At 40.2% G+C, this 17,113-nt stretch overlaps 1 protein-coding gene across 1 annotated transcript in view; it reads right to left on the reverse strand.

Annotated features, from left to right (window-relative positions):
- Window positions 1-1,820: 1,820 nt before the first annotated feature.
- Window positions 1,821-17,113, reverse strand: part of WNT7A (Wnt family member 7A) — a 48,621-nt gene continuing 33,328 nt past the window's right edge. The window contains exon 4 of the mRNA XM_054976807.1: window positions 1,821-3,878. Coding sequence (XP_054832782.1) covers window positions 3,399-3,878 — 480 coding nt within the window. The 3' untranslated portion in view covers window positions 1,821-3,398. The remainder of the gene's footprint in view (window positions 3,879-17,113) is intronic.

A 17,113-nucleotide genomic window follows, 5' to 3' on the forward strand; every position in this document is an offset into this window, starting at 1 on the left:
ATGGCAAGAGACCTCCTAGCAGTCCTCCTTGTAGCCTGCTGGATTCTCAAAGACTGGCAGAGGGAAAGATGGAGGAGCTGGAAAAATCACTTTAGTCAAAAACAAGTGACATCATGACACCATGAATGATGCTCTAGAATTTGTCAAAAACTCTAAGGTTTAATCATAAGGTTTTGGTGAATCCCCAATATCATGGTGTCATTTTTGATTTTTCACCAGAATTGATATCACATACTGGCGCAATGCTGGCACAATGCATGTACCTGTTCCCACTCATCAAATCCTCCTGCAGGATCAGCATGGCATCCCAGCATGGTGCCTGTCTCCAAACTGAAACTGATAAGCATAGTGTAGTGGTTAGTGTCAGGCTAGAATCTGGAAGACCCAAGTTCAAATCCCCACTCTGCCATGGAAGCTTGCAGGGTAACCTTGGGCTGGTTATACACTTTCAGCCTAAGCTAAGTTGCAGTGTTGTTGTGAGGATAAATAGAGGGGAATGATGTAAGTCACTTTGGGTCCCTAATGGAGAGAAAGTCAAGTTATAAATGAAGTAAATAAAAAATAAAAATTGCAGCCCAAAGTGAGCATCAGCGAATTAATAAGGGAAATAAGTTTTCTTTTTTAAAAATGAAACCTTTGCCAGTACTATGTTCCCAGTGTGATCTGTTCTCTCTCTAGCTGCTTTATAGGATCAAAAACAAAAGAAAAACACTGTGCGATTGATCACTGACCTGTGATGTAAAGTTTATATTCTAGCATTAATATCCAGGTCCAGGTCTGTGGATCCCCTGGAGCATTTCCACAGATGGAAAGGCCTCTGCCCATTAAATGTGATATTGTCTTCTCTTCCTTTATGCCATAGCACAAAATACTGCCCCCCAAATGCTTCTGTACTCTGGTGGATCCAACCCCCTAAATAATTTATCTAAGGTGCAGAAAGTATATTTAGTTTTTTGCACCACAACTCCTATATGACAGCAAAAAGTTGCTCTTGAAAATTAGTTGGCCCTCCAGAGTAGCATTTTATGTGGCATGTCTGATTACAATCCCTCCATGTCCCTCCATGTGCCCACCAAAGTTCCCTAGGCATGTGCATTGATTGAGTGCTGTGGATCCCAGCCATTGCCTCCAATCCAGAGAACTGCATGCCCAAGATGAAGAAGGCTCCTACTTTTCTATGCATGGCTTTAAAGGCTTTGCAGGCCAGTAGCACTTGTGCAGCATTCACATAACAGTGAGGAACAGCTTGTGCATTTGGAACAGGTTCACTGGGTGCAGTCTGAGTTTGTATGAAGTTCTGGTGAAGGAATAATGATATTCTCCATGGGAAATTGAACTGTGACCATAATTTGTAAGTAGGTCCCATTGATTTTGGCCAAGTATCAAGTTACAAGATAAGCAGAAATGCTAGTGGAGATCAAATCCTTAATAACATTAGTAGATGATCAGAATAACGCCAAAGAAGCAAACTATTTAACTGAACATAATTGCAGGAGAAAATCTTCGGGATAAAAAAGGAAGTGCCAAACCAACTAACACAAAAGGAGCAGGGGGTGGATAATTGAAAGCTACTCTAAATGCGACTTGATCTTTTTAGCTAAGAACTTTTGGAGAGGGAAACAGTAAGGCAGATGCCAAAAACCAGTTTGACAAAACCTGTAAGCTTCGTGTCTTATCTATGAGAATCAGACTATGCGTGTCATGCTAGTTTTTACAGTCATAGTCTACAGTCTTCCACTGATAAAATCAAATTTGACAGTAGCACAATATAGAGGTTTAACTGACAGCACACACAGCACATTTGCTAGTCATAACGCCACAGTTTAATGACTGATGCATCTGGGAAGCTAATTCAGATTTTTTTTTCTGAATGGGATAAAAGAGCATCCAGTTAATACCAACCATGAATTCAAGCCATGTGACTAAACCAGTGCTACATACCCTGTTCTTGTTCTGCCCATTCTGCAAATTGAACTGCAGGAAAAGAGCCATTTTGTACATACATCCGGAGAGAAAAATTCATCCTGTATTTTGTACATCCTCCAGTGGTGGTTGAATGCAACCCAAATGCTACTTTCATATCAACAAAGTAATCAGCCGTTATCTGTTAAATAGCCTAAGAATTACAAATTATGTGCCTGTTTTGAGAAAAAGTACAGGTTATAGAATTATACAAGCAGACATAGTATAAATAAAATATTCATATAAAAATAGTCTCTTACAAAATATACTCTCTTATCCTATGGTTCATTTTCCAATGATGAAAATTTGTCTGGATTTTTGCATTTATATGTGATGCATTGTTCCAATTGGATTTTTGTAATGCTCCTTTGTTTTTTAAACTGGAAAAGGTTAGATACTGATGGTAACTAAGCGAAAATGACTATCAGTTTGAGATTCCAGACAACTAGCAGCAAACAGCCAAAAAAATTTATAAAAGATGCCTGCTTTTGTACTTACTATCTATTATTGCAGAAAAAATATCCCGCAATTAAACTAGTAGAAATATCTGAGTAAAGAATAATATATACAGCTCAAGGGTTTTGTTGTTGTTGTTGTTCCCTTGCCATATCTACAAAATTATTCCACAAAAAGCAGGCTATCTACTTTAATTGCAGAATGGCTCCCAAAATGTTGGCAGAGTTCTTTTTTAATTAAATAAATTAATATTAGTTTTATCTTGATAAATTGTTAAATATTGCTATTATTATTATGCCCAGATGTCCCAAATCCCTGTGCTAAAATCTGCAGCACAACAAAAGGCAGATAAACCAGTGTCTATATGGAAAACATCAACAAATCTACTTGCTGTAACGCATTGTCTGAAAAATGGAAAGACAGAAACGACCAGCAGAAGCTTTTCACAAGTGTAGAAATCCCTAAATCTGCATAATCCACACTCTTAAGTCAAAATTCACTCTGGCGCATTGTCACCCCATCCTGTGCAAAGACCATGTTAAAGTAAAGTTTTGTTTCTCCAGCCCTCCCTTTTTGCACCATGACTTGTGTATTTCAAGATCTCTCTCATCCAGTCCCAGGAGGCATATTGCCAAGGTCTTGACAAGTACTTTTTCCCTTTAAGGCAGTCAATAAATTATGTTTTGAAGGCGCAGATCATTTGAGACCATTTTTTTTCTTGCTTCGTTTTCTTGTATCAGGTATCTTGTTTGTTTCTGCTTCCTTTTTAGAAAGTTGCTGTTGGTTTTGGCTTATTTCTCTGTTTTTGAAGAGTATCCATGAAGTGCTGACATGTCAGAGGGAAAGATAGGATCCACTTGCTAGCTTTTCTTTTGGAATCAGCATGGGTCTTTGCTACAGTCTTGTATAGGTACACTGAGCGTATGTGCAAAAAATGTGTTCATTCCAGGGCCATAGATACCCCATCCCAAGCCACGTTTTCATTTACAGGTATACACTTCTGTTCGTTCACTGCATGTATTACATTTAACATAACAGCACCAATGAAATTTACAGTTGCACTGCCACACTCTTGAATACTGGTGAGTATTATAACCTCGTCCACAGCACATCAGATCACAGCCATTGGTCTGCTGAGCTGTTTTGTTGCACATTCTCCCTTGTGTTCCCACACTGCCAGTCACAGGGTCCTCTTCACAGTAGTTAGGTGATTTCTCTATGTACACTAAATCTGTATCCATGGGTTTACGGTAGGAGAGTGGCTTCTTTATCTTCAGGAAAGTTGGACGCTTATTACGACTTGCCCTTACTGGTTCAACCTGAACAGCTTCATTGTATTTGTCTTTAAGGATGTATCCCAGCTCCCTGAATTTAGGTAGAGTTGTCCAGCAGGTTTTAGTAGTACATGATCCTGACACTCCATGACACTTGCATTCCAATTTCATGTTCTCTTCAAGGATCTAGATTGAAAAGAAGAGAAGATGTTATACTTCGGACAAGAGAGGATAGGAGACAGTATGTTGCACTTGCATTGCATTAAGAATTGGTAATCTGGTATGGCTGTTCTAAACTCTGTTCTCAAATAATTTGTGACATTGAATTGTGATTTTTTTTTTAATCTGAATGGCAAAATTCCAGTTCATGACATAAACAACCCTGTGTTCTAAAAAAAAATGAGATCCTTTTGCTAATAATAGAAATATTTGTCCACAGTAAGTCAATTTGATGGAAAACGGTGCTTTTTAAAAGTTATTTGTACACAGATGTATTTGTGCATTATGGGAGTCTAGCAGGTGAATGGACAGAATTGCTATCTTGAAGGTAAAATTAAGGACAATATAAAAGAAGTTTCTTTGTTAATATTGCAATGCTAACTTTATGCTGTTTGTAGTTTGGCTAACATTGTGTTATTTGCATCGGGAAAGTTATTTGTTGATCTAAAGACTATTTCATGAGAAACGTCTCTAATTTTTTCCTAACCCAATGAAACAAGTTCAAAATGCTTACTTGGAAATTTCATCCACCTTTCTGTCATATGTAGCCAGAAACAATTCTTCATCTAATAAATTAGCCATCTACATGGGCACGATGGGGGAATATAAGGCTGCCTTATGTACATGCTTATGGCTGCCTTATGTACATGCTGTCTAATCTGGCCAAACCACTCTGATCAATCCTCCAAAATCTTGGAAAATCAATCACACAGAATTTACCTATATGCATATGCCCTGTTTCAACATTATGGCCCTGCATGGATAGCCGATGGAATTCAAAGAAGGGCAGATGCATCCACCAATGGAGGAGCTTCAGCCTTGTTTCACTTATCATATATGTTTCACTCATCATACAGCATATTGTATAAATACCTCTTTTTTAAAAAATGGATATATAGTGCAAATTACCTTTTAGGTAAAAGACAATAAGGATTTAATTTCTTATTCTGTATCAGGATAAACTTTTTTTGTTTCTGATGATACAATAACAATGCATTTTGCTTATCTACCATGTAAATGATTTTTACCATCTTGTTTGGTATTTTCTTTTGTTTTTTAAATATGCAATTAAGCGTTATCAATGACACCTCGTTCAAATTCTCCAAGATGTCTTTTTTTCCAAGCAGATGCTAATATTTATTTATTTATTTATTTATTTAATCACATTTCTAGACCACCCTCCCCGTTCCTTTCTTTAAAATCTACATTTAAGATGGTATAAACTAAAATGAAATGTAAACACAAACTTACACTCTGTTTTATATTGCAACTATCCTTGTGACTTTGTTCAGAGCTGTCCACTCTTTAGAATGCTCAAGTTCCACTTCAGTTCATGTACAGACAGTGACCACAGAGGGAATAAACAGCTCCATTGGAAAAAGCTGAGTAAGCTGCTACAATGGATCAACATTTGAAAAGACTCGTGACATGTGTTGAGCTTGTTGTTCTCAGTGATGTATCTTGATGCCAGCTGGAACCAGTTTAGGGTCTGTTCTTGTCTCAATTGGGGCTGGGCATGAGTGGGGATAGGAGAAAACAGCCAACTAGATATATTGATTCTTTTTCTCTGTATGCTTTTTTTAAAAGATCCTCCCTGCTTTTCCTGTGAATGGGTGGACAGGTGAATGAATACATTAGATACTCTCCCCCATCATGTCCAGCCTGGCTTTGTGGGATTGAGATTGCATTCATTGGGACACAGCTCAATGCTCAATCTCTCATTATTTTTATATAAAATATGAATAAGGTATTTCATTTTTCATGTTCCGTGATACACAACTACCCTGCCATCTGCGAAATGTCAATAACCAACTGATGCAAGGTACCATAAAAGCAGATTCTATCCAGATTTGACAATATACACATAATATTCACTATCGAACTGAGACTCAATAAGGACTGGCAGTGGCTAACTTTCTCTTTACAAACTGATGTATATTATCCATCTTTCTTTCTGTAGGATGGAATGAGCCACTTCCACTGACAGGACCATTTACTCTTTTGACTGGATCTTGTTATCTGCAATGTAAAATGGCACACCTCTGCCTTGGAATGTTGGGCTTTCTAGCCTCTTTTTTTATAATAACCCTCCACTTGTGTACATACACACATACACACACTTGCCAGCTGCGTGAAATACTGCATATTCATATATCTGAAAAAGTGTGCACTCTGCTTCACAAAAGCTGTGGACTATACTACTGTAGATAGTATGTATTATTGTTTTCTCAGTGTGTTTGATTTCTACTTATGTAATGTCAATTTTTGCATTGTTTAACATGTCGTGTTTAACACTTATGCTTTATTTCAGATTTCTGCAATCCTAGTCCTATTACATTGCTTATTAGATGTCTCCTTCTATTGATTGCATTGACTCATATTGCATAATATGCAATTTGTTACTATAATAACAACAACAACAACATTCAATTTATATACCACCCTTCAGGACAACTTAATGCCCACTCAGAGTGGTTTAAAAGTATGCCATTATTATCCCCACAACAAAACACCCTGTGAGGTGGGTGAGGCTGAGAGAGCTCCAGAGAACTGCGACTAGCCCAGGTCACCCAGCTGACTTCAAGTGGAGGAGTGGGGAATCAAACCCAGCTCTCCAGATTAGAGTCCAGCACTCTTAACCACTACACCAAATAAATACATAAAGTTTATGCAGTAATAAATTCCTTTTAACACCAGACTCTTAACAGAGAGATATTTAATAGCAAATTGCTCTCAGTAACTCAAGGAAAACCACCAAGCCAATACAACAGAAAGTCGGTTTATAAAAGAATATCAGCTTGATGATCTTTAATCAATTTACTCATCTACTGCATTTTAAAGGAACTTGAGAAACAGAAAGTGCAATTCCCCACCCCCCTTGAGAGCCTAACTTTATTTGTAGCAGTCCTTGATTAAGTCCTCACTCCAGAATAAGATGGAAGACCCAATGTCATTATATTGAGACAAACCCCATTCTTCACTTACAAGTCACTTCAGAGTCTGGGAAGATAATCATATTCAATTACGTATCTAAATATCACCATTTAGGATAAGGGATCCCACAGTGCCCACTCTGCATGCCAATATGACTGCATGTTGCAAATTAGTTCATTACTGCTTGGCATACAACTGCTACTTCTGCCACTTTTGGGGTCGAACATGCCAAGCTTTAGGACCTGTTGGTGGTTGATCTTAGTTGTTATTGATTTTAGTTCATCTGCCATGGTGCTGCTGCTTGTCTGATTGGATTGGTGTGATTTTTGTTGATTTTTGTTAGGAATTTTATGACAGCCACCTTGGGCTTTAGTTTACTAGACAGGTAGAAACTAAAGCACAAAATCAAAGTTTATATGTAATGACAAGGCAGGATATAATTTTTTACCATAAATAAACTCTTTGCAAATAATTCTTCTGGAAAAAAGGAGTTCATAAAGAAATGGGATTTCTCTGAGGCAATTAAATAAATGATGCCAATATAAGATTCTCATTTCTGTATAGAAATTTTCTTCCTTAATCAAATCATTGCATCCTTACGATATTGAGAGGACCAAAGCATCATGCAACAGTTTGCATTTGGCTCTTAGGCCATCTTCGAGCCTGATAGGAGATCTGTTTAGTTTTAGTAGTAGAACTCTACCATGGGATGTCAGACTGTTCCCTGGTTTACGTATTTCATTGTATGGCTACTGGCAATATTAAAACTCCTTCAGTGAGCTTTACAACCTCAAATGGTTTATTTTATTAAAATTTTAAAATTAGTACTTTTTAACTAGAAATTTGGGAACTAGTAACTTAATTCCCTCTGCATATGTTCATTTTAACTTTTTAAAGTCAGTTATTCTGGTATGACAGGGTGGGGAGAGAGGCCACGACTGTCCCTGGGGAGCAATTGGTGGAGGCAGGCACACGTCAGCCACGTCTCCTCTAAGTCCAATTACTCCCTAACAAAGGATCTCCCTTGTAGTTGGATTTAGATGTGGGGACATTGACCTCAGAGACCTTTGGGATCCCTCAAAGTTCACAGGGAGACTGAATACATTGGTTTCAATAGAATGGGCACTCATATCTGCATCCAGATACACAGTCGCATAAGATATTAAGAGCTTGAGCAGTATTCTATTAAATTATAACCTGAAGGATCTTAGAAAACAGTAAAGGACATACTTAGGTCATTTATTTATTGATAATTTTTGTCATATGGCTTGATTAATTATTGGAGCAAGACAGTATTAAATCATGAAATAATCCAACTACTGTTATTTGTAACAGTGAATGCACAGTCAAAAATGTGAGATTGTCAGGGGGTGAAGGGGTGGTCCAGTGTGTGCCTAGATATGCTCTTGCAAGGGTGTGTGGTCTTCAGGTTGCACAGCCCTTCAGATCAGTGCAGATATTTTATAAGCCATGCAACTTGCATGAATGGGAAGCCAAGACAGATGACAACAACGGTTGCTGAGATGAATGACAGCATGTGGCATTAATGAACCCCAGCAACATAGCAGGGATGTGTTGAACCATGGCTTGCCAGCCAAAATAGTGAGCATGTAGACAACCAATCAGCATCAACAACACATCCCAAACAATTCTGTCAATAGTGCAAAATCACAGCTATGTTTAGGACCCTTTTCTGGGCTTCCTAGCAGGACCTGAACCAACATTTTGGGTAGATTTGTGCCTCCCTACTGTGCTATATCTTAATATCTACTGTATAACTGGCTGATATGAACACCTGGGCAGCTGGTCCTTTTGTCTCCTGTCTGATGTCTTGTTCCTGATAGCCAAGTTGGGTGTATTTTACAGGACTTCTCCCAAGTGTGTGAATTGTAGGTTCATATTTGCACTCTTTCACCTGGACTCTCTTGTCCACTCAGACACTAGCTGACCAAAAGGATGAGCACTGACATCATGACAATACCCACCTTAGCAGGATCTGAATCCATGGTCCAGTTATTACATTGGTCCCTCTCCCAAGGGAACTGCTGGGGAATTGACAGCAATGTCTTTTGTGAAGGTGCTTTTCTATGTTATCTTATTGCTACCCCAGTGCCTGCATTCCTTGTGCCTGGCAAGAGGCTGATGCTCCTGAGCCCCATCTAGCCCAAGATCTCCCACCCTTCTGTGGGAGAGGCCTTGGGAGTTCTGTTATCACTGGCTCCGCTGAGTTAAAGACAAAAGTATGTGAATGCTCTGAGTGGAAATGCTGTTTCCTTTCTCATTTATGTGGAGGACAAAAGGGAAGATAGTTGCAGGTGGCAACTTAAACCCATGTATGCTGCTCTTCCCAGAGCTTTCTCTCTCCAGAGTTCCTTCAGGTCCCACCTGAGTAGTCCTTCCAGTAGCGGGTGTTGGGTTCTCTTTGTTCCCTTCCTTCATGTATTCTGTATATGGGCGGCGGCAGCCTGCTGTTAGGAGACATGGCTGTGTCAGCATGCACTGTTGTTTGTCTCTATCTGCCTATTATGGGGGTGTCAGCAGTAGACCATTCTAGTGAAACAAACCTGGACTGTTTAACAAAACTCTGTGCCAACAATTTTATTTTAGATGATTTTTACGGAATTATTCCAATAACCTCCTGACTGTATACACAAACATAGGGAGCCCCGTGACACAGAGTGGTAAGCTGCAGTACTGCAGTCCAAGTTCTGCTCGCGACTAGAGATGGGCACGAACGGGGGGAAAATCCGAACACAATATTTGTTGTTTGTTGCCATCCATGAACAAGGAATCACGAACAACCACGAACATGACCCTGTTCATGAACATGTTCGTGGTTGGCTGTTTGTGGGAGGGAGGGGGAGACTTGGAAGGGAAGAAAGTTCGCTGTGCCGTGGGGAACTTCCTTCCCTTCAAAGTCTCCCTCCTTCCAGCTGGCTAAAGAGGGGGGGGGGGAGACTCTGAAGGAAAGAGGTTTTCCCATGCCATTTGCAAACGGCATGGGGAACCTCCTTTCCTTCCAAGTCTCCCTCCTTCCTGCTGGCTGGAGGGAGGGAGGGGAGACTCAGAAGGGAAGAAGTTTCCCCCCCCCCTTCCGTTTGCAAACGGCATGGGGAACCTCCTGCCCTTCAAAGTCTCCCTCCTTCCAGCCAGCTGGAGGGGGGGAACTTTGTCAGGAAATCCCTGACAAGTGGCTGAGTCTGGGGTGATGTGCCCTGTGCAGCAGCAGAGAGAAGGGCATTTCACCCCAGCAGGCTGCACTCAGCCGCTTGTCAGGGGTTTCCCTGAGAAACAGCTGAGTGGGGGATTTAAATGTCCCTCTTCCTGTACTGAGCAGCAGCAGGGAGAGGGAAATTTAAACCTCGGCGGGCTGCAATCAGCCCTTGTCAGGGTTTTCCCTGACAAGCAGCTGAGTCGGGGGGGGGGGTGAAGTGCCCCAGGGCTTAGTTTGGGGTTTCCAGGGCAACGGGAGTTCAGACAGAGTTCAGAAAGTCCATGCCTACTGTTGACAAGGGAATTGATTGAAAGGTGCCAGACTGTCTGGCTTGATGAATGGCTGATGAACACCACAAACAGGGCTTGGAACGAACATATATTCGTCAGGAATGGGGCCTCATGAACAGCTTGCTCTCAAACTGCTGATTGGGCTGTTCGTGGCTTTTTTTTGTTCGTATTGCTGTTTGTGCCCACCACTACTCACAACCTAATTTTGATCCAGGTGGAAGCCTGGTTTAGGTAGCCAGCTCAAGGTTGATTCAGCCTTCCATCCTTCCGAGGTTGGTAAAATGAGTACCCAGTTTCCTGGGGGTAAAGTGTAGATGACTGAGGAAGGCAATGGCAAATCACCCTGTAAAAAGTCTGCCAAGAAAATGTCATGATGTGACATCCCCTCATAGGTCAGTAATGACTTGGTGCTTGCACCGGGGACTACCTTTACCTTTATTCCAGTAACCTCCTGACTGAATGCAGGTTTGCATTCTTAAGAACTAGCATTAAACTATGTATTTGTGGGGAAATATGTAGGGAAGATAAGGCCTAACAAAATCTTAAATTCAGAAGATACAGATTACAGATTTACATAAAATGTACATATTGAGGGTGGCCCTATGTTAGCCCCTCTAGCTCTTCTTTCAGTAGACCCATAAACTGTAATTGGTTTCCTGGAATGTTCACAAACAGTCTAAGTGCCCAGGAGGAAAATATTCACAAAAGAATGTTGATGAATAATGCAGCATCTGTGAGATTAGTGAGACCAAAGCCTCTCCTTAAGGATGGAAGTTTATGGATGGGAAGAACCATATCCTGGGGAAAGCAGGAAGACTTAGAAGTTGAATGGGAAGAAGTACATTTAAAGAAGCTAAGTAGAAGAATTCATAGACAGAGCATCCATAGCTCACATATTATTGATATATAAGAGGGTCAAACAAGACCCTTGTCTGTGATCCTGGAGTCCACTGCCAGGAAGAGTAGTTAACCAAGGTCTATGAAAGACAGCTTCAAATGTTCATGAGACTGGGAGCTTTGTAGCAGGGTAGATGAAGGAGGGGGAAAGTAGGTGATGTGCTGAGGAAGAAGGAGTATCAGAGAAGATCAGGTAGAACGAAGAGTAGAGATATCTTTGAGATAAATAATATAGCAAGTTGAGAAAAGAAGGAACCATGAGAAAAGAAAGGCTGAGTAAAAGCTCCCCATTGAGTACAAGAACAGGAAAGGTTGAATGCTGCCACTAGAAACAATATCCACATCTTATACGGAGTCAGACCATGATTTTATCAAAGTCAGCATTATCTACTCTGACGACACCTACTACCTGATCTTCTTACCTGGCGATGCCAAGAATTGAACCTGGGAGTTTCTAGCATCAAAACAAACGCTCTATCCCTGAACCATGACAGCTACAATCAAAGATGCCTTTATGAGGGAATTAGTCATATTCATGGAGAAGAGGTCCATCAATGGCTATTAGCCATGCTGAGTAATAGAACCTCAATATACAGAGGCAGCAAACCTCTGAACACCAGTGCAGGATCAGGGGAAGGTACTGGCCTTTATGCCTTGTTTATTGGCAGGGCAACTACTTTGGTTGCTCTGTGACACAGGATGCTAGACAAGATGAACCACTGCCTGATCCAATAGGGCTTTTCTTATGTTCTTGACATGGCCTCACCTTTGAATAAGCAGCCAAGCAGCAATGGTGGATAGGAAGGGATCTAAGGACTGAGAAGTTGAGTGGGGAGTGAACCTAAGAGCTAGAGAGGCAGAGGACTGAAGGCAGGGAAATTGAGGAAACAATGGGCCAAAAAAGTGGGAATACAGCAGGAAGGGCTGTGGATAAACCTCACACAGCCATTAGGACAAAAAAAAGGGGGTTATGCTATTGTAGAATGAGAATGGATCTCTGAGGGGCTTTGGAAACAAAGGCCAAGGAAGGAGAGGGGAGTAAATTCTATCATCCAGCTAATTTGAAAAGGCAAGCCAGCTTGTCAGAAGCACCAGGGAATTGGAACAGTTTATCACAGTGCTGGCTGACCTGAGGAATGCTGAGATGGCATGGATGGCACAAGTGACACTGGGCACCCTCCTCCCTCTTGTAGAGCCTGGAATGCCCCCTGGTTTACTGGGGAGCTTGAAGAGATGAAATGGTTAGGCAGATGGTTAGAGCAGAAGTGGAAGAAAGCTTGACGTGAATGTAACAGAACAAGATATCATGCCTACACCATGGTGGAGATAGCACTGAAGTGAACTCATTTCTTTGTCATCTCTGTGTCTGCACAGTGCCGTCCAGCATTGCTTTTCCTGGTGAGGAGGGGGCTCTTATCACATGCCCCTGAGGAAATTGACCAAAAAACATGCAGGCCCTGCTGTGACTCTTTGCACTGCATTTTGCAGATAAAAGTACCAACATCCACTGAAACTCAAATGCCACAACTGATTCGAGATATTATTAGAATGCAGTCTGGTTTTACTTGCATAGAAGAATTTCTGTTGGTGAGGCCTGATGAAGTGGACAAGTTGCTAGGAAGTGTGCAGCCCACCACATATAGATGCAAGTCCTGCCCTACATGCCTATTGGTGTCAAGATGGGCTTGTTTGGTTGAGTGGGTCCAGCAGATAATAAATGCCTCTTTTTAAGAGAGTGTCATTCCAGCTGCTTTGAAAAATAATAATAACTGCAACTGATTGCAAGATAGTCCATTTTCCTCATGGAGAATCCTGCAGACCTACAGTTGAGAACAAGCAACAGTGCTTCTCAGCAGGATTTTAGTACAGTGGCATTTTAGAGACCAACAAGAGTATCAGTTTTTGTTATCTTAAAAAAGGAGCTTTGACTTTTGAAAGTTTATACCCTGGAATCTAAGGTGCCACTATACGCAAATCTAGCTGTTCTATTGCAGACCAATATGACTACCTATGTGAAACAGTGCTTATTCATGGAGCCCTAATCTCCTGTGTAAACTCCAGCCTCTCAGAATATGAAGGAGCTGAAAGCCCAGATACAATTGGAAGTAGGGGTCAGGCAGAAGGAAGACTTGCTCTTGTGAATTACAATTAGTGTGCAGTCCAGTTCTCATATCACTGGACATGATTTTTCCCTATTATTTTCTTGTTGGGCTTTTTGCAGAGATTTCCTATAAAGTATAGTCTTGTTTAATTTTTAAAAGCAGAAGGGGTAGCATAGATCTTTGGTCCTTTCAAATGCAAATTAAGTACTGTGAGATATTCCCCAGGACTTCCCCTTTTAACACTCAGGAAGTTTTCACTAACACAGTACTGTCAAGTGACAGTGGAAACAATAATACTAGATTTTTCAGGAATTCTCATGCGTTCATTTTCTTTCCATCCAACAATGAAAACTGTTTATTATCCCACCTAATACATGTATAGCTGCATTCAGATGTTACAACAAAATTGTGGGGGGGTTTTGTGACAGGCACGAACCTAGTTTGTCATCAGGCTTGCATGCTTCCCTCCCTCTTCCTGCCACATGCTGTTTCTGTCATTTAAAAACTTACTAAATGGGGTCTATGCCCTGGTGCAGGGTAGAGCAGAGGTTAACATAATAAGTAAAATGATTAATGAGTTATCATTGTTGCAAAACAATTTTAATATAGTTTAAAAATTTCCAGTATTCACATAGAATATTCACATAGAACATGCATAGTGGTTGCGACCACTGCAGTCCCACGGCAGTCGATGGTGCTTTAGTACCCACATTAAAAAGCTCAGGTGGCTTCAGGCAGCTACTGCTGCCGATTTTGAGAAACCATAGAATAGAATATTGTTTAGATGATCAGTTCCCATTAAGAAGCTCAGCAAATTTCTTTTCTTGACATATACAAACAAACTTCTGAACGTACATTTATAGTTTTTCCAGTGATCCCATACTAAATGTTTCTTGGGTTGAGAAAGTTATGAAAAGGCAGATAAACCTATCTTTTTCATTGTGAAAGTTTAGATACATTGTTGATGTAAATATTTTTGCAATATAGCAGCCGCCATGGCTGTACTGACTCTGGAACTGTGACAGTTTTCTGTTTAGAGGAAATACTGCAGAGCTAGCTAGGTGAGAGTTTCTGTTCTGTCTTTTTAAACTACACGTCCCAACTAACATTGCATCTCCCTTCACCTGAGCATCCTCACATAAGAAGTATTATGTAGAGAGACTCTTTGTTATCAGCTATTTGCCCTGTGGCTCAGGTTATCAATGTGGTTTATCTGACCCTGTTTGCATATAACTGATCAGCTTAGGAGTATTGTGAAGTATGTGGTGGTGGTGGTGGTTATATAAAACACTTCAAGCCTTCAAATTCTATAATTATGGTTCAGTTCTAAACCAAATTATGCCCTTCTAAGCCTATTGACTTCAGTGGACTTAGAAGAGTATAACTCTGCTTAAGATGGCACTATTACAGTACCATTCTAACCAGGTCTTCTCAGGGCGAAGCTACAAGTGACGAATGACACTTGAACGGCAAGTGTATTTCTCCCTGTTCACTTGCGCTCCACTCAATCCACTTGCCGTTCAAGTGTCATTCGTCACTTGTAGCTTGGCCCTCAGAATCCTACTCAGGCTTCATCAGTGGAAAAGAGTTCTTAAGTTTACACTATTATATGTCATAAATCACTTAAGTGGAACCAAAGAATGTATCTACAAGGAGGATGTCTGGTAAGTCAGTGATCTCCTTGTGAAACAAATAAACATCAATAGGAGCAAGTTGTAACAAAGAATTAATTAAATGTCAGTTTAGGAAATAATTTCTATTTCTCTGATGAAATTTCATATGCTGCAGCAAAATGGAAAGTACTCAGTTCCATTTTTATGTAGCATCCTTCAAAAGAGGAAAGGTCACAAAGCTTTGTGTGTATTTGAGGGAGAACTACACACACACACATTCAGGAGTATCTTTGACACTTCTCTCTCTAGCAGGAGAGAATTCAAATAAACCTCTAGCTACCCAAACAGTTCTCCCACACACATTCACATAGTTTCATTGAATTGTGGCCAAAAACTGGAAGGCTTGAAAAGCAAAGATCAGCAATGTTAATCAAATGACAGCAAAGTCAGAAAACTTTTAAAATTGCCTGATTAACACCTGAGCTTCAAGGCCTAGGTGGCTTTGCTGCTGATACCATAATAGCCCTTGATTCCAAAGGTATCAGAGCAGCCTCAGCAAGTTTTTAATTATTCAAAGTAGGTTGTTCTTCTAGACTTCCTGGAGTCTATGGTAATTTTCAAAAGTTCCAGACACGTGAGGGCATTTAAAGCTTTTTTGCTGGCATGACTTGAGATAACTGGATACCATGGCACATATTTTTGGTTACCATATACATACAACAGTTTTTTTTATCTCTGTTCAAAGCTCCCTGCCTTAAAGTCCAGGCTGAAGCTGGCATATGCAGAAGAAGATCTTTCTTCTTATGGAGTCATCTGCACATATATATCCCACATTAGTACAGAGGCTACTGCTTCTGTCTTTTTAAATTTGTTTCTTAGAAAATAATCATTTCCTACAGAAAAATGGTAAACACTCCTCCCAAGCAGTTCCTCCTGGAAATTTAAAACATGAATTAAAGAGGACAAAGTAGGGTGGCAAATATATCCACAACCCTGATTGTGAGGCAGTCACTTGCATTCACATAGAGAAAAGACAGCAGGAATGTCAGTAAAGGCCAAACATAGTTGCATTCTTATCTCACATGAAGCCAACACATTTTGAATTTCAGGATGGAACTTGTCGTTACAGGAGCAATCTCTACTTAATTTGTAAACCTATTTGGAAATTCTTCAAAACTTTGACCACGTACTTCAGTTTATTGTTTTTGATTATTCTCTCCCCCCCTCCCCCCATATACTAATTTGGTCTATTCCTACTACAGATTGGCACAGCAAAGATGAATAAGGAGAGAACCTGTCTGCATGCATATGGGCTAGGGCAATGTCATGTGCCCAGTCTAGATATCCACAAAACATGCTTGGATGCAAGTTGAAAGTCTCTGTTAATTGCAGGAAAATAATAACTTCAATGGCTCTCTGGTAAGGAACAGTCTACTCCTAGCAGCAAGTGTATATCAGTAATGTCTTTCAGATTCAATTCTTTACTAGCAAAAAATAGCCAGCAAGTACTCTGGGAAAGGCTTTCTTAATTCTCATCATTACACAATACTTGGAGGATCCAGATACTTCCATTGATCTTACATTTTATATCACTTTTAGCATCTGTAATTATTTCAGTGTATTCCTTTTGTAAGTGATGATCTCATCTCCAATAGCCATAGAAGGTTTTGTTATATTTTTTCTGAATTGTTTTGTACCACAAAAGCAAATTTCAATTCAAGTGCTGAAGGTAAACCAAATGTAGAACATGATAGGATTACTAAGTCAGCACACCTATGTCCCTCTGTGTAGAGAAACATCAAATAAAAATCCACCTTGATGTGCCCTTGGTTTCCAGAGCCTACTAATGCAGCCCATGTCATGATTTATAACAATGACTCATAATGTGGCGTTATATTTAATATGATGTAATGCTGATGCAAAATGCCATTCAGTGAATTTCAATGTCACAAAGAAAGCACAGGAGAGAGAAGGAACACAATTCAATAGTTTACTTTCCATACAATCAAAATGTTCCTTGAAAGGTTTTGGCTCTATCTTACACATGCATTATTCTTCAGAAACACAGACTGAAATGGATTTCTGTTTTCTTTAATATAAGCCTTCTCTGTTATGATCATAGGACCTGTGTACAAAGGATGTTGCTAAGAGG

The sequence above is a fragment of the Eublepharis macularius genome, chromosome 4, assembly GCF_028583425.1.
Source record: "Eublepharis macularius isolate TG4126 chromosome 4, MPM_Emac_v1.0, whole genome shotgun sequence".
In the NCBI taxonomy this organism is placed as follows: domain Eukaryota; kingdom Metazoa; phylum Chordata; class Lepidosauria; order Squamata; family Eublepharidae; genus Eublepharis; species Eublepharis macularius.